Source organism: Rhipicephalus sanguineus, chromosome 8 (assembly GCF_013339695.2).
Source record: "Rhipicephalus sanguineus isolate Rsan-2018 chromosome 8, BIME_Rsan_1.4, whole genome shotgun sequence".
In the NCBI taxonomy this organism is placed as follows: domain Eukaryota; kingdom Metazoa; phylum Arthropoda; class Arachnida; order Ixodida; family Ixodidae; genus Rhipicephalus; species Rhipicephalus sanguineus.
This window is the reverse complement of record NC_051183.1, coordinates 55,963,269-55,988,977: the sequence shown is the minus strand read 5'-3', so window position 1 is coordinate 55,988,977 and position 25,709 is coordinate 55,963,269. Positions and strand designations below refer to the sequence as shown.

At 45.2% G+C, this 25,709-nt stretch overlaps 1 protein-coding gene across 1 annotated transcript in view; it reads right to left on the bottom strand.

The window, feature by feature from the left end:
- Nucleotides 1–6,713: 6,713 nt before the first annotated feature.
- Nucleotides 6,714–25,709, bottom strand: part of LOC119403236 (uncharacterized) — a 63,174-nt gene continuing 44,178 nt past the window's right edge. Inside the window, exons 15-16 of the mRNA XM_037670182.2 lie at nucleotides 16,496–16,606; nucleotides 6,714–8,823 (exon numbers count right to left, since the gene is read on the bottom strand). Of these exons, the coding sequence (XP_037526110.1) occupies nucleotides 8,630–8,823; nucleotides 16,496–16,606 (305 nt within the window). The 3' untranslated portion in view covers nucleotides 6,714–8,629. The remainder of the gene's footprint in view (nucleotides 8,824–16,495; nucleotides 16,607–25,709) is intronic.

Below are 25,709 nucleotides of genomic sequence, written 5' to 3'. Positions count from 1 at the left end.
AAAATAAAAATGAAGTTGCGTACCGTTCATTTACTTAGCGACAGTACTCGCATACCGTAAGCCACGTGTCAACATTTTTTAATACATACAAACAGGGGCTCAGGCAGAATTTTTTTTTCGGGGGGGGGGGGGGGCGCCACCTTGATCTGAAGTGTGGAGGCCGGGCAGGCGGATGTGGTCGAGTGTCATTTTGTGATCTGTGTGCCATGGCAAAAAAAAAATTCGGGGGGGGGGGGTGGGGGGGGGGGCACGGGCCCGGTGTGCCCCCCCCCCTGGCTACGCCACTGCATACAAATATACATATAGAGAAAAGAACTGGTCATCTCGGCTTCATCTCGAATCTATCACGATCCAGACAACGGCGCACACACTCATTCGAAATGACGGAAACTTTCCACACGCCTACACACGTTGCTTACGTCACATTTTATAACATACATAACCGGACCGCTCACACAGTCATTTTTCACTTGTGAACAAGGCTCCCGTACGGGGGCCGAAACGTCGTGCTTTTATTTGCTTTTAATCGTGGTCAGAGTGTTGTTTTAATTGTCGCCGCAAATATACCTAACGCGTGGCGTCCGGAAAATAGTTGCGTGGTGTGGCTTGCGGCAGACCTGCAGGAATTTCACCGGTTGCGGTCGCATAGTTCCGCGACAGCGACGTCCTTCCTTTCCTTCGGTGAGAAGTTTGTAGCTTCGGCGAGCCTTTTTTTCTGGTCCGGGCGCGCACGCGAGTTGGCGGTGGTCACGGTCCCGCACCCGCGGCAGTCGAGCCAAACTGCTCCTCCAACCCGTTGAAGGATACAAAATGTTGCTCATTGTGCATCGGAAGCACCTCAGAAAGACCAACGGAGAGTACTAAGAGCTCGTTCAAGCACGCAAACGGTGAGATTTCAGCGGATGACACGGAGAACTAGGCACCAACACAAACATCACGGCACTCACGCATTTGACGGCTCGCTTTCCATGCCCTCACTATAGTGTTCTAGAATATTGGGTAGTGAGCCCACTCTCCGGGGAGAGGGTACGTTGCCGCGGCGCAAAATATGTAAACGAGTTTTCGTTTTCCTGAGTGCCCGCGTGGCGGCGCTACCATCGTCAGCAATGGGAGCCTTCGCCCCGCTGCTGTAGGGCTGCTGCTGTGTTTCGTCGTCGCTGCAGGTTTTCGGCCGAGCATTGCTTCGTCAATAGGTTTCATTTTTCAGTTCCTGTAGTTGTGAATAATGTAAATTGGTAGCAAGGCTTGTTCACGGGCTGCTTTTCATGTGAAGAACTCCGTGCAGACAGCATTTTAGATGTGCTGACCATTGTGAAAGCAAGGCTTTGGCAAGAGGTTGGGTGCCGAAGCCATGCCTCAATGCTCTCTCAAAAAATAATCCAATTCTATGTTGTTACGCGACTTCATTTTTACATTAAGGGGCTAAACACAGACAGAGCAGGAAAACGCCAAAAAGCAAAGCACTTCAAGATAAGCCGCTGCACTTAAATTTTTTTTCCTTGCTATAGAAGATTTTTTAAATTTTATTATTGTTCCTGCGTTTAGGTTTTACAAGTGTAGGTTAAACTTGAAGTATGAATCTTCTCTGAATATTCTTTTTCTGTTTCACTGACCCAAATACAAGAAAATGCCAGATTTGAAAAACAAGCAAGATAGTATGTTAACTGCCACTCGCCATGCATACTATAGCAATAAACCCTTAATTCAATTGTGAATGGTGGCTTTGGTCCTTGGCGTACCATCAACAGTGCGATTAATATGATCTACCAGAACGTCAGTAGATCTGTATAAAAATGCACGTGTTTGAATGGAAATGTGTCTATTATTTGTCCTTTTTTTAGTATTTCTTCTGATTCAGTGTCTTCACTTATTGTGTGAACAATATGTGTTGAGTATTCATGTGCTTTTGTGAACTTTTTAAATTTATGCTATGCTAAGTATGCTATTGAAAATATTTAGCGTCTCTTTGTGAGTATTTTTCTAGCATCTATTGGGCTGTTTTAGGAGACATGCTTTTTGCCGCACACGCTGATAAGTACAAAATGGGGCAAGGCCCTCTTCAAGCTATTTCAGCTTTTTTCCATCTGTTTTCACTTTAAAAAAAATGAAAGTGATTGATACGCATGGCTTTTGTGGAGTATAAAGGTCATTTTGCTGCCCCACCAAATAAACTTTTCACTTATTTCCGCGAACGATTGTTGTCTACATTTTTCCACACCTTCATTACAAATTCATTTTTCTAAATACGGGAGTGCGGACAAATAGTTCTGTAGAAAAGAGTGCATATGAACCTTTGAGGCATATTATAGTGTCAGCAGAATTGCTAACTGAATTTTGCACTCAACTGATAGCGGTGTTTGCATGCAATTTCTTACACAAATATAATTTCCAGCATGTGAGGGGTCTTCAAGAAGCAAAATCTGATTGCATGGTCTACCCTTACTTTCGGTCTTTTATTTTTTGGGCATGATTAGGATAGGTCTTTCCTGCTGTGCACTCCCACACATTTTCTTGCACTTTTCAGGAGAATATATCAACTGAGAGCGCGTAAGGTGCTTAAGTTTGTAGTAATATTGTTTTATTTAGTGAGAGTATGACCTCACTAAGGAGACTACCGAGTACAAACGCTAGCATGAAAATATTAGTCTCTTTTATCTAAAGGCAATCGATGTCAATGCACGTTAAAGAACCCCAGGTGGTCGAAATTTCCGCAGTCCTCCACTACGGCGTGCTTCATAATCAGAAAGTGGTTCTGGCACGTAAAACCCCATAAATTAATTATCTAAACGCAATAAAACTGCGAGATCTTTTTTTTTAAGCGAGAGCTCGCTACTGCAATACAAAACTGGCGGTTTACAGCATATATTGCATCCGGCGCCCGCTGATGACGCGCTCATGTTTAGCGATACTTCATGCGCCAGAACGACGGCCAAAGCAAGAATATGCTCACGCAAAAGAAAGAAAAGCAACGAAAATGGCTATGTACAGGGGTTGCACAAGAGTAGTTTGTGCTTGAAGCGCTGGCAAACTAACCTTCGCGCTGAGGGCAACAACGCGTGGCTTACATTGCAGGTGGTGGTGGCGCCATCTACCAGGTGAGACATAAAGTGCGTCAGTGCACGGCCTCCAGTCAGCCCACTACCCCTTTCTAGAACACTTTACCCTCACGATGGCGCTGGCTATCCCATGCTACTGCAATACAAAACTGGCGGAATACAAACGCAATACAAACTTTGCGAAGCGAAACTGACGAAAAGCCCACCGTCAGGTGGCGTATTTATGAAAAGGGTCTATAGGCGCTGTCGAGTGGGCTAACATAAAGTCACTGGAACGGGAAAAGTACCGCGTTCTTTTTTTCTTCGCCGCCGCGCCCTTTCGGCGGCTTCGCCACATAAATGGTCCAGCTCGCTCGCCTCGCTAGCGTCTCCCGGCCGCCGACGCACTGCGCTTTGAAGGGCGATTGTTCTTATAGCCTCAGAAAAGCGTGCAGGAACATTACGACATCCCGTATCGTATTGACACTTCATCGCAAGCCTGTTGAGGCATCGAAGAAGGCCTGGGTTCTGCGCTTACTGCGCTTTCGGGAGCAGCAACCGGCGGGAAACGGGCCAAGCCCTCTTTGCTATTTCCAGCGGGAAAAAGCATGCCAAGCGACGGGCTGTGTGGCTGCACAGAATACGGCGCGAAAAATTTGTTCCCACGACTGATACCCGCCTTTGTGAGGCAAGCGTTTCATTGACAATTCGCAAATGCTGTTTTGGGGAATGTTGGCGTCACCGCTGCACTAGTGCAGCTTGTTTTGCGTGGTTGCTGCAGAAGGTTCATGCACAAAAACATTGCCGGGCAGCTCTTAATTATGTTTGGCATAAATGACGCTTGGGCTCACATATAACGATCAGTGCGCCATGAAAACTGACTGCTACAGATTGGTATTGCGTGACGTGACTGAATGACGAACATAAATAACAGTGTGTACTATGAAAATAATTGCACGCATGTAATGTAAGGCATCATTCACATGCCATGCTCGTGGTGCACTCGTGGCCGGTTCGCCGGCTAGATATGGACCAAAATCGGTATTGCGTGACGTGACTGTATGACGATCATAAATACCAGGTGGTAATATGAAAATAATGGCACGCATGTCATGTAAGGCATGATTTACATGCCATGCTTATGGTGCATCCGCGGCCGGTTCGCTGGCTTGATATGCACCAAGATTGGTAGCGCGTGACGTCACTGTATAATTGTGCCTTTTGTGTCAATCCGGCAGATCTCATGCATTGTGGGAATCAATCTAATGCGAAGCAGCCAGCGAAGAGCTGCATGTATCGCCTTGTTCGTCTTTCAGGCAGATAAAATCATTCATATCATGACATCTAGTTCACTATATATCGCATGTTTGTCATGCGTGCATGCATGTAGAATCTGGTATATACAACGCATGACCTGTAATTTATGTTCGTCACGCACCACGTCATGCCATACCAAATTTGGTATACATCCAGTTAACAAAACGGCCGGAAGCGTACAAAGACAGTGTAATGTAAAACATGCCGTACATGTAATGCATGTGGTGGTTATCACGTTACCGCCTGTCATTCATCTTCGTCATACAGTTACCTCGCGCTATACCAATTTTGGTGTATACCAAGCTACCGAACCGGCCGCGAGCGCACCATGGGCATGGCAAGTCAGTGATGCTGTATATGACATACAAGTCATGATTTTCACGTTACCACGTGTCACTAACGTTCATCATACAGAAATATCTCGTCATATCAATTTTGGTATATATGCATTTCACTAAACGACCGCGAGCGCCCTGAGGCCATGTCATGTAAATTATGTTTTACAGGGTATGCCTGCCATGATTTGCACGTTATGACCAGTAACTTATGTTCATCATACACTCTTGTCACGCCATATCAATTTTGGTGTGTATCACGCCAGCGAAGCGGCCGCGAGCGCACCATGAGCGTGGCATGTAAATCATGCCGTACATGTCATTATTTTAATGTTACCACCTGTAGTTTATATTCGTCATACAGTCATGTTATGCCATACCAAATTTGGTATACATCCCATTAACGAAACGGCCAGGAGAGCACATAGTCGTGGGCGGATAGATAGATAGATAGATAGATAGATAGATAGATAGATAGATAGATAGATAGATAGATAGATAGATAGATAGATAGATAGATAGATAGATAGATAGATAGATAGATAGATAGATAGATACTATGTTCAAACTCGAAGAAGTTCGCTAAGAAATGATTCGCATTTAATAAATTCTGACAGCCGAGCGCGTAAATGCCGCGCAGTTTGCATTTCTTTATCGCGTTAGTACGCGTGCGTGCGCATGTAGGCAAGTGAAAACTGCCGCTATTTCTTTCCTAATCAGTTAGAGAACAACGGTATGCTTCATTCGGGGCTGCAAAAGCGCACGCAATGCGTAAAACATGCGTTACTCCGCGTGAAATCAACACCGCGCCGCCGAAGCTTCGGCCGCGCTGGACCAAATATGGCGGCAGGCAGGACGGTCGCGGTACTTTTCTCCTTCCAGTGACTTTAGGCTAACAATAACCTGCTTGTCTCGCTCGCTCACTCGGAAACGGAGAGACAAGGGCCGCGTTTCGATTATCAAGTGTTTGCAACTCTGTTAGCGTTCACTGTGTAGACTCGTGCACAACTGCAACGCCACGACTAAATATCGACCTCCGGGTGGTTTGGGGGATTTAGAACAATTGGACCCAGCCTCTAAAACTGCTTCGCCGGCGCTTGGTCACTCGATCGGCCTCGCAATGGATGGCACGCAGGCTCGGCCGTGTGTGCATGCGCTTTAGTGCAAGCGACAGGCTGAATCCAGTCATCCAGCAAATATAGCTAGACGGCAGGCTGTGAAATCTGAAGCAAAGGCAAAGATGCCTGCTGTAACACCGAAGTGAAAGGAGGTCAGCTTGAATAACTGATTACGGAGCGAAAGGAACGTGCCTTTCGATCGTGATAACTAGGTTTGTTTTTCGTTAGTAGCCGGCTGTATGTGTCTACATGTGTGTAGAATTCAGAACGGCCTCAGGCCTGATATTGGTTGTCCGTTTTCCGTTACACATGGATGACTTCTTCGAAATTGGTTTTGCAACCGTAGGCGACCTGAAGCGGTTTGGCGATTTTTTTTGTTTTCTTGGTAGTGAGAATGTGGTAGTACTTCCGAGAATGTTCTTTAAATGTAGTGCATATGACAATTCGATAGTTGCAACAGGCATCATTGCTATTGTGTCATACGTGCTTTGAGCGTCTCAGTGAACTCCAGTTCTGTAGGCTTTATGAAGAAACCTGTTACGATGGCTTGTTTCAGTGTTTCCTTTAGGTTAGGAAATCTGTTCATGTAATATTCGTTTCCGACTCTTTCGCAGCCTTCTTGCTTGAGATGAAAAATGCTTGAACACTGGGTGTAGCTGAATCCAACATTTCACATATGGTCTTGTCTTCTCAAGCCTTGTTGCTCGACTTGTACGTTCGAGATATTGTTTGCCAAATGTTTTTGTCATGGAAGCTATTTCTTGTCATGGAATGAGCAGCCCGGAATGTGGTCTTTTGCAATGATATAATACTGTCTCCAGCATAAGTTTTTTTTCAGTCATGAAACGAGCAGCCTAGAAATAGTGTCCGATGCAACCACATAAACTGCCACATGCAAAATTCACAATTTATTTTCAGCACCGTGTCTGTTGCACTGCTTACAAAAAGTTTGGTTTGCTGTCCATTCATGGACACACACAAACAACCTATAGTGAAGTTACGAGATGAGCACACAAGCGCTGCTCCCACTAAAGGGGTGCACGAACAGCCTGCCAAGGAGTACAACTGATGTGCGAGTTAAGTTACTGTACAGCTCAAACTGACACCAGAGGCATGAGATATATCCGCAAACCAAGACAAGATACAGAGCATGGCTTAACACCTTGATAATACAATGCAGGGTCAGTTACAAGGTACCACAATGTTTTAAAATATTGAGGGCTAGATTCCGTGACAAAAAAAAGGACGCGCCACAGCAAATAAGACAGCCCTTAGCAATTAGCAACAGTGAGAATATGTTAGGTTCTGCAAACAAGAAACGCAGAATCTTTGACCAGCAACAGCAGTGTCAAAGCAGCTTGCCAGACTAGCTTCATTTGCACATGAGAATTAGTACAAACAAGGCAGCCACTGCTAAAAGCCCACGCTACAAATCTCGAACACGTTAATCATGACACACAGTCCCTGGAGGCACGCACATTTGAACACCAGTTCGGTGGTCCCGCCTGGCTTTATTCTGTCTGCCCGGGGAACTCTACAAAAGTTTGTAGAGTTGTCAAGGCAGGGGCCGTTCTCTTCCGCTTTAAAACAAGCAGAATTGAAGGAGGCAAAATATCGTAGCCTTAGTGCAAAGCTGCAACATGAGGGGCTCAACACTTCTGTCAACTTTCAACACAAGTTCAGTTGCATGTCGTCGTAGAAGGTCCCATACTGCATTTCAGCAGCGTAAAAATGCATGCCTTTAGCAAATAAAAAAGCTCTACAGACATCGCACCAGGTGTCTCTCTGCGACTGTTGCTGTCATTCTGGGACAAGTAGAAGTGATGCGGATGCGTTTTCATCTTGCGAGATGGCCTTGGCCCGATGTATTCCTTGATTGATGTTGCTGGCATGTCAGTACCATTTTACGTGAGAAGGCAATCACGAACAGTTGGCAGTTCATTCTTTCATCAACACAAGCAGATGTAAAGACACTATGTGGCTGCAAGTAATGGCTACTGCGTCATGACAATGCCACTCTTCATTGAGATGGTCAAGACAGAGTAAGAAAACATTCTATACATCTGAATGCTCACAAGGAGATACAAATGACATGCCACCCAGACTGGTCATGGTTGTAAGGCTGCTCGCATTAGGAACCGTTTGAAACAGCAGTGCAATTACTGCTTCGTCAAAGCTAAAAACTGAACGCTAAAAGCAAATTTTGCAGCAAGAAAAAAAAAATGTGCTTCCTTGTCACTTCAAAATACAAGAACTGTTTAAGGTCACTAATCTCAAAAGTAAAAAAAACGGCCTGCCGCAGAATTGTGCGCACGGACGCCAACAATTGTAGCCTAGGCTGGATGCGAGTCCGCAGTGCCAAAACTACAAATAAAAGCAGGAAGGCACAATTCCAACAGCGGCCGAGGTTGCAAAGCGAGTTGCGACAATTCAAGAACGCTACAGTGCAAAAACTGCCACACGACAGCTGTTCAGTCTTCACACAATGGCAAGGCTAGTGAGGAGCTGGGAAACTGGAGACCGAACCAGTCTCTGTTGCGACAAGCACGTAAAAACTTTCGAAAAGCGTGCGGCACACAAGTGTTCATTTTCGAAGCTGCAGAAGTCACGTGCCTCTGCAGACGTGCGTCACGACACTGGCGGTGGTCGTTTGTGGAAGGATGTTCCGGCTTCCCATAACACTCCACTGCTTTTTGGCCAAATGCTTATACGCGTCGGTAGATTAAACGCGTTTTAAAAACACCACTGTTCTGAACACTTCCATAACACTGGCCGTGCCACAGAAGCGAGAATCAGCTCGTCAACTAAGCCCCCGGGTGCACTCTCATGGGTTGCGCCTGTTGGTTTGATGCTGGCGGAACCGATTGGCGGGCTGCTGGGGCCTGTTGGCCATCAGGAAGGCATTCCGGGAAGTTGGAGTCACAGTTGACGTCGACTGGGGTAAGTTCGACGTGCTCATGCTCTTCCTCATCATTCTTCGGCCGGACTGAGGATTGCTCCTAATGCTGCCTGGTCCCACTGAGAATGAGAGACAGGTGCTTGTGTCAAGGAAAATCTACATTAAAGGCACCCAAAAGTGAAACATGAATATTAACCCTTTCAGACGCATCGTACAAAGTTGTGTACACCACCTGCTTTTGTTAGTTGTGTCGACTAGTGGAGAAGAAGAGCAAGAAATATTGCGCCTTGGATGAATTGAACCTCCCGTGTAATATATGTGTCCGTGTAATAAATGTGAACTGTTGCATATGATCACTTTGCTGAAGGTACTACCATATTTGACGAGTCCTTCAACATGCTGCTTTCTACGAGCCATGTCAAAATTTAAATTTGTCTTGGCTCGAAATGAACATAAGCGCAAATGAATTTTCACCATATTTCCAGGCTGAGATATGATTCCATTTATGCAAAAACTGAGCATAAAGGACTCCAAGATAAATAGGTATTTCACTACAATTTAATTATAATTACTATAAAACACAAGTCAACATATTATGACTTTTTTTGTTGCAATAGAATATAGAGTGCCTTGAAATAATGTTGCATAAATTTGATGTAGTTCTTTACAGGTGGCACCTGAAAGGGATAAATTTTATGATTCTATACGTTAGAACCACGATATGACCAAGGCTCGCTGTGGTGTGGGACCTCCACATTGACTTTGATAAACTCTGGTTTTTGGATGCACACCAAAATCAAAGTACATGAGTGTTGTTGCATTTTGCCCCACGTAAATGCGGCCACTGTGGCTGCGATCATACCCAAGTACTTGTACTTAGCACAATGCCTTCGTTACAAAGCTGCCACAACAGCTGCACTAAAATAGAGAGGTGGGAACTCGTCTGAATCAAAACACTGATTTAAAAAATGCTAAAGTGGCATTATTACATCACTTCAGACTGCTATATTATTGTTTGAGAACCTTACTGCCATTAATTTTGCGAAACAGTAGTAGAACTCTTCTGACACGTTTCTTATAAAATGGCAAAAAAAGAAGGAAAGTTTAACACCAGCCAAATATTAATTTATAAATACTTACATACCTGCCAACCTGGCGAAATAAAACTTTCATGGGGCAAAAGGGGGGGGGGGGAGGGCAGTGTAGCCAACCCACTTATTATTGACAGTCGCGAAGGGTTTTTGCCGTCGCCGTTGCCGTCATGTCCTTCCGGCATGACGTCCAAATCGATAAGATCCCCCCTCGCATTGTATGTACCCGCGGGTAAAAGCGCGCGAGCGGGGGCGACAAACGCGGCCGAAGCAGAGTTCAAACGAGTCGGCCCGTTTCCGTCGATCGGAGGGTGCATGCGCTAACATCACCCTACTCGGGAGGCCTGTCGTCGAAGCAGACAGGAAACGCCCCGCCCATATTTAACGAGCCTCAAAAGACGCGAGGGGGGGGGGGGGAGTGTCGTGCGAGGGGCAACTTTGAACTTTGAATCTAAGGGCGCGGTCGCGACCGCTGGCCCGCGCACCATCTCGAAAGCCATCACAGCGGGCGGCTCGTATACCCTTCTACGTGCTGCGCTCTCAACGCGAAGTGACTATGCGGAAAGCATCGCTCCCTGGAGCGGCCGTATTCTCTTACACCAGCGTTTTGTAGTTACGCGAGATCGGATACAAAACAGCTACCAGCCTCACTACTTCGTGTAACACTACAATTTGTTGCTATCGCATTCACTGCTTCGCCCTTGCGGTGAAACTGACTTTTTGTATTAAAGTTCCGAGGGTTCTGCCTTTAGCGACAAGCTTAAAGGGCCCCTGACAGCAAAATTTTTGTTGGTGACTTTTTTACTGTAATTTGTAGCTTTGTGTCTGGTAATCCCTAAGTTAAATCGTAAATGCTCTAGCATATCGTATAACTAATTCTAGCGTAGTTAATTGTGACCATTTTAGCGTCACTTCAGAACGCCCGCCTAAAAACCACAAGAAACTAGCGCCCCATGCGGGGGAGCGAGACCACGTGCACTCAAGCTGTGGTGACGTTGAAAGCGCGGTTTGCAAATCGGGGCCCCGCGCGCGGTAGAGATTGAAAGTATGTGGGTGCCTCGGTATGGGTTAAACCTGTTAAGCGCGTGTCCCCTCACGAAAACTACCTCGAGAGCAGCCCGATAACAAAGCGAGAGGGGTGCGGAACAATAGGCCTCGCCGGGTGCCACAATACTTGCTTTACTCGTAGAACGTCACACGGGGCCTCTATCTACGTCATACCAGGATGCCTCAAGGTGCAGCCAACTCAAATGAGCACTCACGCTTACTTTTAAAACCAAATTAAGATATCTTAAAGGCAACGTTCGTCACTAATAATCAGTCAGATGTATCCCCGTATACAGGAAAGTCAAACAACAAAAACATCTCGAGGTTTCAATTTTGGTGTCAGGGGTCCTTTAATCATGTTTTTGCAGCCATAAGTAAAATCGGTCAGAGACTAACCAGCAGCAAATCATTTGGGCAACAATTTATTTTTGCAGTGACTTTGCTGTTGCGGCCTTTGCCCGCATGAGAAACTTCTCCGTGTAACCATGGTCCCTCAATACTTTTTACTGGTCATGAAACTCCCACGAAAGTTTCATATAGAGACAAAAGTGGCCACCAGAGGCGCCACCTTAAGCAGAAGGGCATTTATCTGCCGCAATTGGTAGGGTAGTTGCGCATTCGCGGAAGCGTTTGCCGCCAAATACACTTCAGATATTTTCCTTCTCCGTGTTCTCGCTAACAAATCATAGCAACGATTAGTATTGTCAATATGGTACATGATGCAGATTGTAAAATTGCCCAAGTCATTAATTGCTGGCAATGTTTTGACTGAGGGTGTCAAGTGACTCGTGTGTTCGTGACGTTCCTAGTTTCTCGATTCCTGCATAGTCTGTTTCGGGCTTAAACCGAACACTGTGACTGGTTCTAGATGACTGACAGGTTAACGTAGTTTGCGCTAGAGCTTGTGGAGTAGCCGTGCTCTGGCTGCACGTAACACTCATTTTTGGACTAATTGTCACTTCATTCTAAGAGCATCATGAAGCTGCAAATAAAAGTTTGCGTGCCAATAAACAAGCCTGCATATCAGGCTAACTTGGCATTAATAGCTATGAAGTACCTCTTGAAGGATATCGTTACTGAAACATAGCTTTAAAAATCAAAAGCGCAGGTTGAGATACCACAAAACGGAGAGGGATGCTTGTGTTTTCTTTTTTTTTCATTGGTGTCATAATTCGCGCTTTTGATATTGAAGATTAAAAAAAATAATGAGGTGGAACTGCTGTGAGCTGCTCTTGCTAGATATAGGCACGATGTGCAATTTTCAAGCGAATACTGTCTCAATGAGCACGAGTTCTAAGTTGGTGTTCCAGTTAGCCACCCTGTTCCTTCTATGTAAACACCAGCACAAATCGAAATCAACCCGGTGCTTCCAGCAACCCAGTTATTCAGCTTAAACTGATCAATGATACATAAAACTGCATTACTCTTTTTGAACTTTTCTAGAAATTTTCTCGATTCAGCGACAGCACCAGCAAACATCACTATCAAAGTAAAACTAACTATTGCGTTTTGGCCCACGGCATCACTATTTAGTTTCCAACATCCAGAAAGCAAACGCACACAATCCGAACACCGCACTTCACATAAAACACACACACACACTACACATACAATTCTAGGCACGGTGTCTTCCACCAGTCTTGGTCGATCTCGAGGCAGTGAAACGATCTTTCCATTGACTGTGCACACATCCGCACGTACAATGTCACTTTAAGAGGGTATATAGGTCACTTGCATCGAAATGTTTCGCACACACGAACCTACTTGGAGTCTAATGAAAATCCGACAGTCCCCTGTCGCGGCATTGCGCATTTCCACCTGACGCGTTGTTCTGCGTCGGCTGGTACACAAAACGCAGACTTTTTCGACGGTGCCTTTGTATCCCGAGCGACAGCCCGGCATACAGCAGGGCTGTCACGACGAGGTGACCGCGAAAAGAAAAAAGGGGGTGCAACCACTAGCACAAACACAAACACCACTCCGCGCCCACACTTCGCTAATGGCGGCATGCAGCAGCCAGCTTTCACGTCCCCCTTCTATCTACGCCAGCGCCGCGGCGCGGAAAGTGCGGGCGGTATATGAAGCTCTCCCATTGAGTTGCACGGGAGTTTCATGACCAGTAAAAGTATTGAGGGACCATGGTGTAACTTTGCTCCAAAGCAAGTTCCACTCTGGTGCCCTTTCACCATCAGCAGGCTCTCAAGAGTTCTTTCACAGACAAGATGAGCAAAACTCAGAGTTTTGTTGACAGTGCCGAATATTTTCTCGCATTCCGCATTACTGTGGGGAATGGAGAGAATGCCCAGCATAACCAATAAAATTCTGTGGAACCTGAGCGATCCGTCAACACTTCGAACAGCTCCCAAACGTGCCCACTGCACGTCGCACCTGGGCTTAAACACAGCAGTCCTACTGCGTCGGACGCGGCAGCCGGTCATACGAATGGAGACACGAACAATGCAGTCCTCACCGCTGACCCGCGAACAAAGCCCACTGCCATATATTTGCGCTTTGCGTACGCTCCAAGGCGGTATGGATTCGTAGCCACCCCACGAGAAGACAACAGAAGTCTATAAATGTTGAAGCTTCTGTTGATGATGATAACAAGAGTACGTATTGTCCTGCCCTAGCGGCGGAAAGTACCACAACGCCGTTTTCGTGGCCTCCGCGACTAGCTACGGCAATGCGCAGTAGCTGATCGCGAAGGCCATGCTGTTTTAATTAACTTTTTAATTTTTTTTATCGGAAATATGTTTTCCGTAAAATTTCAGGTAACATTCGTAAAATCGTAAGCGAGGTCGAAATTCATACATTTTATGGAAAATTCGGAAGAGTTGGCAGGTATGTACTTACCATAATATTTTCGGGACAGATTGATTGCTGTATTTGAAGTGATCAAAATTGGAAAAAAAACATCTTTAATGCAGTTAAAAACAGAACTGATTTTTGTCAGAAACAGGCAATTTGACTGTTAGGACTGTAGTCCAGAGATTACCACAACTACATAGAGGGTGTCAGTGGTTTCACTTAATGCTTTAAAATACACCACTGCTCCCTGGGGGTGCTACTCATGTGCAACGTCTCACAGCACGTAATTGTAAAACGTAGAGTCATGCACAAATGAAACACGATCAACACATTACAAAGTGGAGCAGCTTTCGCAAGCAATTACAGTATAGACCGCTTATAACGTAAGTCGCCAGAGTCGCGAATATCCTCACTATAAGCGGTACCACACTATAACCAAAACAATTTTCTTCAAAGGCTGCACTTGCGCAAAACGTGTTGAACATGTAGCCTCGCGTGTCCGATAATCGACATATGCAGTTTGGGGCGCTTACAACCACTTAAATCTCCGAATGTTCAAAAATTAACCGCCAAAGACCCGCATTGCCAACGAAATGAACACGAGGGAAAAAAGCAAACAAAAAGTGCCATCGCGGAAATTCGCCGACTACCTTTCAGGCCATCTCGAGGTATGCGCATTACACAGAAACCATGTCGAATCGCGACCGAAATTTTACGTGCTGAGCGGTACCGATCGTTCGATTTCACGGGCGCACACGCGATGTCAGACATTGCAATCGAATCCGGAACCACCATTCGAGAGTTGCATGTGCCAACCATGCCCTCGTTTTCATTAACGATATGATTCTCTTCCCTTCAAGTGCAGCCATCGCAAAAAGTTTCGTTGATTCCGCACCAAACCGCAACTTTTATCGCCCGCGACCGCTACCGTAAAGCAACCAACGCTGATTAGGCCTAGCGTGCGGTTCAGCATGTTGTCGTGGGAAGTTTGTCCAAGACAACATGAAGATCGGACGTCGAAAAGATCGCACTCAAGCACTAACCCAAGAACAGCGCGCGCGTGATACGAAGTTTGTGCTCGCGGCCGGGAGATCAACGGCGACAAAAGCCCGCCAAGCTCGTTTAAGTCCGCGCACTGGCAGAAAAGGCGAAAGCTCGCGTCATGAAGCCGCAAAACTTTTCAATTTGCGGACGAGGTATCAAATGCGATATCTGCAGCAAGTGTGATAACGATGACGCTTTTACCGACAGGAAACTTACTTTAAAGCACACTTGATGAGGACGCGATCGTACGTTCCACGCGTAACGCGCTGTCGGCAAGCGGCCGCGGAGCCTTGCCGCCTCGCCACCGCCGGTGCAAAGGCTACTCCGTTGCCTAGGCAACCACCATCCTTCCCCACTCGGCGAGTCCCGCACAGCGCTGCCGCAGTCTTTTTCCTCCCTCCGCCCCTCGTTCGTTCACTGTGCGTGCCCTCGCCCTTCGTAACGACCTCGTCGCTCCCTCCCCGGCGGCGTACCTCCTTTGAGAACCGCACTCGCTACCCCGTTTGTCAGAAATATTTTCCCGCAACCGCATTATAAACGGTATTTCATCTTGGGGGACTGCACAATAAGCGGTATGCGTATACATGCGGTTCTATGGGAGGGTAAACGGGAGTTGAAAAAGACCGCATTATAACCGGTCCTGCACTATACGCGGTTACGTTATAAGTCGTCTGCACTGTACTCTAGGTTCTCGCACCGGTAACTATATAGTTGCCAAAGATTGGACTTCAAACTAAGCTTGCAAAACAAAATCTCGCTGACAATAAGAGTCCTGGCAAAAACAAAAACAAGCAAATGTGTTTTAGCGAGTGCTTTTTGTATCCTGACTGCCCAAAACTGTACGAGAATACGCAATGGAAGCGTTGAGAAATAAACGGCACTAACCGGGCTTTTCTTGCTACAATATTGGGTGTGCATCTTATTTTTCCACAATTTAGGCTCTCCAATGTTGTTTTTATGTGAACTTTGTACTTAAAATCTATAAAACACGTGTGCACATTCGGTTCAGGGACGCGTTCCAATTGGAGCAAGTAACATTGAATTCGCCGGTAGAGCACTTAGTTTATATAACCTCTTGCCTAACGAGATAATGCAACCAATTTCGTCGATCCTGTTTTGGGGTTGAATGAACAAAAATTTGCTGTATTCAAAACAAATAAGGTATACTGCCGGCGATAACGGCAGGTACAACCCTCACATTAAATTTGATGTCCCCTGTGAATATGTGCCGAACTTTTTGCTACTCAGTCATTTCCCATGATGCCTCTTTATGCAGCAACGCTACGTGAATGAGCCGAAATTAAATTCTGCATTTTCGTGTGCCAAAATATGACTGAGGTGGGAATCGCTGCTTAGCTGCAGTGCCCTTGTGGTTAGCAGCACACGGCAGGCCACGTCCCTACTCATAAAAAGCTTAAAAAGCTTGTACTTGTACAGAGGTGCAGTAGACTTGTTAAATAGAACCTGAAGAAGCCAGGCCAATACTATGTTCCATTTAACAGGCGTTCCATTAACTGAGAAATGAGCTGAAGTCCAGATTTGAAGCACAAAACCAGTCTTATTAGAGGCAGTTGCCCAACTTAAGCAGCAATTTCAATTAACAGATTTCCATTTACTGAAAGTAAACTGTCTTTTTGTTTCCGACACAACTGTTTACGATATTGAACTGTAGTACAATGCTCATATTTCTTGCCACAACTGAAGTAACACTGAAGAGGACTGGTAGTACTACACTCCAGTACATAAGTGACAGTGCTATTAACATCATGCTGTACTCCCATGAAAATGTGAATGGACTCACCAAGTATGGATCGCGGTGCTGAGTTCTCTTTGTGCACTATGGACGGGCGGTACTTTGCAAACTTCCGCGATTGTGCTGCGGCCTTTGATGTGGATGGCAGCGGAGAAGAGACTGGAAGGATAGAGAGAGCAAAAGTGCAATGCTTCATTGATGGTGCTGCTGCAACGACATAGTAATGTAACACAGAATGTCACAAGAGAAGCATCAGTTTGTCCGTTAAAGGGGCCCTGCAACACTTTTCCAAGAAACCATCAAATGGCTTCATTAAAGGAGTATATTGCCTCAAGAGTAGGGGTGTGCGAATATCAAATTTTTCGAATACGAATATCCACCTTCGAATATCGAATATCAAAGGAAAAATGCCTCCACAGTAACAATATTTTATTTAACATGTAGCTATTTGAAAAAAAAGACATTAACAGCCTGACTGGCAACACAACATACACTGCTATCTCCAGAACACAATGTCCAGGCTAGCACAATGCACATCACAACACAAGCAAATATCACGGCACAATGAAAGTAATGAATACATGTTATGAAGAAATATGAGTTGCTCCACATGATCAGGCAGCAGGCGCTCCCTCCTAACAGAGACACCCCGCCACTGAAAAGGCACACTCGCTTGGAACAGAAGTGGCTGGTATAGGAAGGTACATGGGGCAAAGCTTTGCCAGACTGGGGTATCTGAAGGTGCCTACAGTCCGCCACCAGTCACATGGGTCACTGTCTTTCTTCAGAAGTGGTCCCGCATAGTGAACGAATGGTAGTGCGGCACGTTACGGCCGCATAATATTGAAAATGTATGGTTACATGATCACCAACAGCGCTGCACGTCGGAGATGCACCAGCAATAAATCATACGTATTGGGGCGCTTGTCGCAGGCAGATATCGTGCCTCCGTGTACTTACGATGTTTATTACTCCTCTCGGCAACGTCTTTAGCGACACGAACGCAGCAGAAATGTGGAAGACAAGTTATTTTATGCATGTTAATCGAATCGTATATTCGAATCTTTCGAATATTCGAAATTATCGAATATTCGAAACTTTTCGAATACACGATTTTCGAATCGAATACGAATATTTCGAATGTAATAGTCGACGAATATTCGAAACTTTCGAATATTCGCACACCCCTACTCAAGAGTCTACAGCGGCAAAAATTTTTAGAATCTCAAGTACAAACGGTGTGAGAGATTTGTTGCATGCTGCAATTGCTTTCACTCTCGTCCCGTCGAGCGCGCTGGAAGCTAAGCAGGGAGGGATGGCACGGGGTAATGATGTTACGTCACGTGTGCGTCATGACCCTGAGCACTCTGCTTGTTTCTTTTTTTGTCTTTGAATGCGCGGCTTACTTTCAATGTGATCGTGAGCATGCAGGCATGTGGCAACCTCGGTAAATATGCAGCTATCGATGCTCAAATCAGCCAATGGCCGTGAAATTTCGATATATGGCACGGCCATTTGGGTATATGGCATCACTTGTAGAAAGAAGAGGGAACGATTTCCAGCTGACTAAGAATTGATTGTAAATTCCAGGCCGTGCGCTGCGCTATAATGTTTGGCTCATGTGTTCTCGGGAGCGTCGACTACCAATCAGCAGCGTTTTCTGACCATGCTGAAAAAGTGTTGCAGGTCCCCTTTAACTGCCGACTTGAAGCAGTGATAGTCAAATAATCATTAACCTCAAGTAATTTCATGACTCTATTGACAAGGACACCGATGTGACAGTTTTTCACACATTGTAGCTGGACAAAACGCCACGAGATGTCGCCACCAGCTCCGCTGCAGTCACTCATGAACACAGTAAGACGGCAATCCGCAAAATGACAAGAAGTTTCAGGTCAAACTGAAATCTCTGCATTCTCAACGTGACGAAAGACAAACATAGTCAACCTTCCACTCCCAAGATTTTCAAAATGTTACTGGCACACAACTTTTGCGTTAGAGAAACTACAGCAGAACAGTAACACTCGACAAATACAGCTGAACCACAATAAAGCAAATATGGATATGCACTGAAACCCCATTATAACAAAGTCTCATTTGACACGAAAATGACTTAGTTATATCCCAAAATTCGTTATAAGCCTATATTCAAACCACTGTATCTATTACCAAGGCAATTTTTCATTTCGTTATAACCTATAGTTTGTTATATTGAGGTTTTAGTGTAATGGATTATAGGTAGGGTTGGGCGAATGTTCAGGCGCTTCAAATATTTGAACGAATATTATAGTTATATTTGAATTCGCTTCGACACGAATTCAGATTATTCGAAATCAAATTTTGAAGGATTTGAAGTGAACAAATACAAGTACATATGACATCTAAGCCCCTGTAAAGGTGGCTTCACTGCAGCGTGGGAGTGCTTTGCCACCAAACAACCAATCCAGGGGAAATCCACACTGCTGCGAAGCCGCACTTCAAGGTTAAATGTATATTACCTTCACCTCAAACATTTATTTTTTAAGACTGAAAGTGTATTATTCGAGCTTATATGCATTAAGTATAGTCATTTTTAAACACAACGTATTGAACCAGTTATACTTGCACCTTACTGCTATGCAAATCTTGCTACTATTCAAAGTAGCTTCCACTTCCCTTCGAACCAGAAAAGTGACATTCACACATGCCTTCTTTCAATTTAAAAAAATTATAGTGCAGTTAGTTGGGTCATGACAAATATGCTCATTTTTCGTTATAATATGCGATATATACTATTTGAACGGTTCAATTCGAAATTATTTGACCAACTCACAATTTCCTTCGAATTCACTTCAAAGCTCAAACTTACCATTCACCCATCCCTAATTAGAGGTTACAACAAAGTAATAATAATAATTGTCGGGGTTTAATGTCCCAAAACCAAAATGAACATAAGCAAACAACAATGGTCTCTACTGCATTGTCAATCCAAGCTATGCCAAAGTTTGTAACAATCGCTTGGCATTCGACAATCTCTTGATTTTCATCATCCCTTGGAACTTTTTTCCCCTAAATTCTGGGCCACCACACAATGGTGCAGCCTTTACAAGCGTCTCTACGGCACATCTTCAATGCATAAAGCAGGTATTAACCCCTTGAGGGTTTTCGCCGTACATGTACGGCAGAAGCTTCCTGGTACCAAAGGGTTTTTGTCGTACATATACGGCATAGCATTTATTTTTAAAACTCGCGCCTTTTTCGACCATTTCTCTTGCTTGGCCTGTGCTGCCACACTTCTGGAATACGTGGAATTTTTTTCATACGCGGATGTCTCTCAGTTGTATTTTATTTTTGCTTCCCAAAACGGCGCATCGGCTATCGCTTGCCCATTCGAGTGCGTTCGTGGTGCAGCTCGTTTAAAGTGGACGTCTTTTTTGATCATTTCTCTTGCTTTGCATGTGCTGCCACGCTGCGGGAACACGCGGAATTTTTTTCATGCGCCGATGTCTCTCCGTTGTTGCTTTTTTTATGCTTCACAAAACAGCCCGCCGGCTATTGCTTGCGCAACCGAGCGCGCCCACAGAGTGGTTGGTTTCAAATGCGCGCCTTCTTAGATCATTTCTCTTGCTTAGAATGTGCTGCCACGCTTCGGGAATAAGTGGAATTTTTTTAATATGCCGATACACCTCCGTGCGCCGATGTCTCTCAGTCTCTTTTTTTTTTGCTTTCCAAAGCGGCACAGCAGCTTTCAATTGCGCATCAGAACGAGCGCAGGCGATCCGGCAGGTTTCGGTTTCGTCCTTCGGGTGGTTTTCGCTTCCTGCACCCACAAAGCTGATGGCTGTTTGGTTTCTAATCTCTCAAAGGGTGACCACTTGTTACTCTGGTTTATTGCTCTCCGGGGCAGATTACATCAGTTTCCGTGCGGCGCTAAATTACACAAACAACACCGCCGTGATTGCGTTTCCTGTTTTGGGGTCTCAGAAAAACTAACTACGTCTTAATAATAATATAATAATATCTGGGGTTTAACGTCCCAAAACCACGATATGATTATTAGAGACGCCGTAGTGGAGGGCTCCGGAAATTTCGACCACCTGGGGTTCTTTAACGTGCACCTAAATCTAAGTACACGGGCCTCTAACATTTTCGCCTCCATCGAAAATCCAGCTGCCGTGGCTAACTACGTCTTGCTGGCGATAAGACGAAGGATTACTGTAGCTTTTTCACTTTTTGCTTTCTGTACAGGCACACAACCATAGAGTTTTCTTCCATGCACTCACTGACTCAGTTTGCTTACGCTATGGAAACGCGCGCCGGTTGCTCTGCTGCCGGTGAGTCGAGCAGCGATTCTTCCGATGCAGACTATTGCACAAGTGCCGAATCAAAATCCGATTCATTGGCTTTCAGTTTGTCAGACAAGAATTTTTTTGAAGAGTTCAGACTCCGATGACTATCACGGAGCGACATCTGAAAAGTGTGCGCGGCGAGCCATGCTTCAAAGACTATCTGCGCTGAAAAGTTTTTAGTGTTAGAGCACGAACATTTTTAACCGGAAAAGTACTCTTGTGTGCTTATTTTTGTATGTCTCTGAGCTATGTTTAGTACAATGCATAATTTTTATTTATAAAAACCTATTTTTTTTTTAGGATTTTCCTTGATTTTACTACAAATAAACCATGTGGATGTAACAACAGAAATTTTTTTGTCACTTTACAGTCACGAAAAAAAATTTTACCCAACTTTTTTCTTAAACAGAATCGTCTGAAGAATTAAGGGGATATGTGGGCCTTTGAAAAACATTTTTCAAAATTTGAGTTAGAATGATGAAAATTTCAAGGTTTATGTAGTTTTGTATGCTGATCTTAAATACACAACTTGTTTTAATGCATGTTATACCATTCTTCCTTAACAGAGACATTTTGGTAAAAATCTTTTGTCATCTTTCCAAAAAAATGTACTGCATAGTTTTTGCTAAACTCCATGTCATTATAACCTACTGTAACCAAGGAGTGCCAAACAACAAGTTTCGTCATTCTAGCTTGTCTAGAACAAAAGTTGTAGGCATTTGAAGTTCATGTTTGCAGTACCAGCTCAATTACTTTGATCAAAAGTGACATTTGTTTTAATAAATAACATTATCTTGCATTACTTGGTAGTAGTACGGCACTTACCAAACACTTAGGTTCTAAACAAAAGAAGAATGATTAAAACTGGACTTGTGGAAGCTGAGAAAACGTGATCAGAAGTTTGCACACTGGCTGAAAAAATGAAACTGAGAAAATCAGAAAAGACTGAAAGCATTGTTTTTAAGGGGGAAGAGGCACTTTGACATGAAGCATTTTTAAGTTAGGATGATGAAAACTTGGGTGATCATGTATTTACATGTGTAAATATCAAATCGGTGATCATGTATTTACATGTGTAAATATCAAATATGAACTGAGTTTTTATGTAGCCCTTATGACAATTTTTTAAATTAATCATTCATTAAAATTTCGTTTAATCACCTTTTTGATATATTGGCTACTCGGATCCTGCTGAATTAAATGTCATTGCATTCTACAGTTATCAGAGTTCAAAAAGCAAATTTTATGGTTCTAGCTTTCCTACAACAAAAGTTATGAAGCTTCAAAGTTTGCCATTCGATTACCGAGAAAATATATTTTTGTTATTTTCTCTCTTTTAAAAATTTACGCTTTTCTATAGTAACATATGACACTTTGTTGCACTCACTAAACATCCAGCTTTTCAGTAATACAATAATCAAAATCGAGTGTACCAAAGCTGAGAAACGCTCGTTAAAAGAATGAAAGGTGGCCAAAAAATTGAAACTGAGAAAAAAGCAAAAAACGAAACTCCGTATCTTCAAGGAGTGCTACACAAGCAAAAATGGTTTACTTTGCAAATAAATGCCTTAGAAGACACCAGGAGAGTAGTTTATCGCAGTTTCCAATCGAAACGGCCCCATTGCATGTCCTTTCAAGCAGTTTGTTGATTGCGGAGAAGTCGACGATGCCGTAGTTAGCCGCCGACGGGTCAGAGCCCTCGCACGCTGTTGCGAGCGTCCGCAGCTTGCGCTCGCTAGCGGAAGTTGCCGATAAGCCGGAGATCTTATCTTCAGTCTTTTTCTGCTGTTGGGGGGGGCGCACGATCGGCGCTAGTCAAGAACGTCGTGTCGATCCTTCTACCACGCTGCCTATCACTGACGTCGTCGAGGCGGCCGCCGACACAGGTGAAGTCGGCATTTCGACCGATGAATCGCGTTCCCCCGCCACGCCGTCCTCCGCTGGATGCGCGTCTGATGCACTCGAGCCGTGATCTCGCTTTTTTTTTTTTTCGAATTTATGAGCGCTGCGCAACTTTCGATGTGGCTTCGCCACGATCAAAGTTCCAAAACGCGGCCGAGAGCGTAGGCCTAATTCACTCCCGGCGGCTGCGGCGCACTTCGTCTAGCTCGCTTGGCGCCGTGCCAGTAAGCCGCCGCAACGTGCAGTCTTTGTTGAGGATGATAAAAACGCCTGCTCCAGTTTCTTGCCAGCTTGCGCGGGTTGGAACTTTACGGACGAAAATCGACGAGAACACAGTTATACTACGGCGACATCACTTGCCGCTTTGCGTGCACTGTAGCAGACAGCGCGGGAGGCCCGACGAATCGGAAGGCGTTATTTAGTCACGTGGGCTCACTGTGCCAATAGGCTCACGCGGAGGGACCTTTTTTTGGCGCGGATTTTCTACATGAATTCTGAGTGGACGGAAACAAGGGCGGCGGGATATTCAAGAAAAAGCGCGGCTCTTTCGAATGCGACCAAGATGGCTGCCGTAGGGAACGTAGAACGGCAACAGCGCAGCGCTGAATAAGCCCGTTTTTTACGCGTTCATCGCTAAAAATTTAGCTCGCTGATGGCACATAAAATGCTGTCACGGCTAAAATACTGATCTAAGACGAATGAAAATTGGCGAGGTTATGCATCAGTAGCGGCAGAATCCAAATCAAACATTTTCAAAAATTCGATTTTTTTTCTGATTTTCGGTCTCAAAGACCCGCTTCCCCCCTTAATTTCAGCAATAAAGAAATTACGCATTTTTGGACTGGATTTCGCGAAAAAATTGGACCAGGGTCAACCCGCGAAGTTTATTGCGCTTAACAGGAATTTAAGATTAGGGCACCCATGACCCAGATTTTTTACGCCTATTAATCTGCTCTTTAATAACACATGTGTACCTTGATATAGCAAACACAGATATAACAAATTATCAGTTATAATGAAGTAAATGAAACAGTCTTGTCATAGATGCAGAGACCTTGACTATTTGAGAAAAACACCTATTTTCATTATTTTTGGTAAAAACACCTACTTCACCATAGCTGGTGGGGAGAGGGGCCTAGGCCCCTCCCCCCCTTCCCTGCTACGGGCCTGTCTCTCATAAGCAGAGGACAGCGTTCCTATTTTCTAATCACCCCTTATTTCGATGTATAGTATCAAAATAAGAGATGATAATAATATAGTTACATACAACTTTAGAAGTCAGCGGCATTTCCTCCTCAAAGGCGGATGAACACAAGCCCGCACCGACGGGTGTACACACGGGACTGACGTCATGAGCGGGACGGCCGGTGGCTCAGCCTTCAGAGAACATCGGCGCGCGCATGAGCAGGACTATTTCTTTAGTCGCGGAGGCGACCGGCTGCTGCGCTTCGGTCATCTGAGCGGGGCCTCTCCCGACACTTCAGTGTCCCGGTGGCCAAAAAAAGTTGTCAATGCGTTGCTGCGCGCACTTCCGCTTACGTGCAACCAAGTTCGCCTGTATCTCCGCCAGTGTGATGTTATCTCTGTACGATGACAAAAGGACGGCAAGGGCTCGAGACGAGGCCCGCCACCGTATTACACTACGGTGACGGGCTTCCTCACTATTCCGATTACACTACGCTGACTGGCCCCTACTGACGGGCGCAGTACTATCTTACGATAGTACTGCCACGGCCGCTACATAAAAAAAAACAGGTGCGGCCTGCTGCGTCGCGTCGCCGTCAATGGGCGAGCGCGGGTCGGCTGAGCGGCAGCTGTTTTCGGTGAGGGCGCCACAAGCACGGTCCGCATTAGGTCCGCAAGGCAGACGCCGGTTCGTGTTACTATGTGGTCGCCTCAGGATTTATGCGTGTCCGTGTGCTTTTTCTTGTGCTTTCTCGTGTCTTTCTTGTGTGTGACCGTGCGTGTGAGCAGCTTGCCTCATGTTTCCTGCGCCTGAGTACGGTTTTTCGGTGTGCGCGTGTGTGGCAGACGGTTTTTTCTAGCGGTGTGATGACGCGAAGCTGTTGTTTGCCGCTGTGCAACTCGAACGTGTGAAAAGACGCTACTGTGAAGTGCCACGTATTCCCATGCGATCTACAGTGTCGGGAAGCGTAATATTCGTAACAGAGCACTTCTTTCTGTCACAAACGAGCGATAAAACAGGCGCGCGCCACCGCATCCTGACTACAGCATCAAGCCACTGCGCCGACTGCTACCCCCAACGGGTGCTCGCAAGGAAAAAAAAAAAAAGACAAGCATGAAAAGGCGCTGAGGGCGAGCCCCTACCCTCTCCACCGAAGATGTCGTCGCAGTCACGACAGCCTAACACCCGCGCAGATAGGGGGAATTCAAGAAATCAAAGTGGAACCGACCGATTCCGCAGACGAACCGGCGAGACGAACCCCTTTCCCCTAGCTGTCGCTGCGCTACGTGCTACAAGCCGAACAATCACTTGGAATGTTCGCGAAACCGGGAAGGATCCAAACGAGAGACGACGGAGGGTAGGGCGGTATGGTGATGTCGGCAAAGAAGTTATGTTGCTCGTGTAAGTAGTGTAGTGCGGTCAGTCGATCCTGGATAATCGAGTGATGACACCGTGGGAGCACTGTTTAGAAGAGTGTTGCTGAATGACGGTGACCAGAGCTGGATATTGTTTGAGTGTTTCTTGGAAGAGAAATATTCGTGAAATGTTCGAAGAATTGTGGGTTGCACACGTTTGGTGAATATTCAAGGCCTTTAAGCGTTCTTGGATAGTTTCTAATGGATGAGAGTGCATTTGTAGCACGGTAAGTTTGTTCCCGTTGTTTTAAACACCATCTAAGTGATGTTGTGAGTTGTAATTGATACCTGCCCAGTGTGGATATTTGCGTGATGCTTGTACTCCCTTAACTGAGAATATATTTTGTTTGTGTTGTCAACTCTTGGCTCTAACTCTTGCTTTGGACCACAACCGGCATTTGTTGGCGCACTAAAAGGACCCACATTTAAAT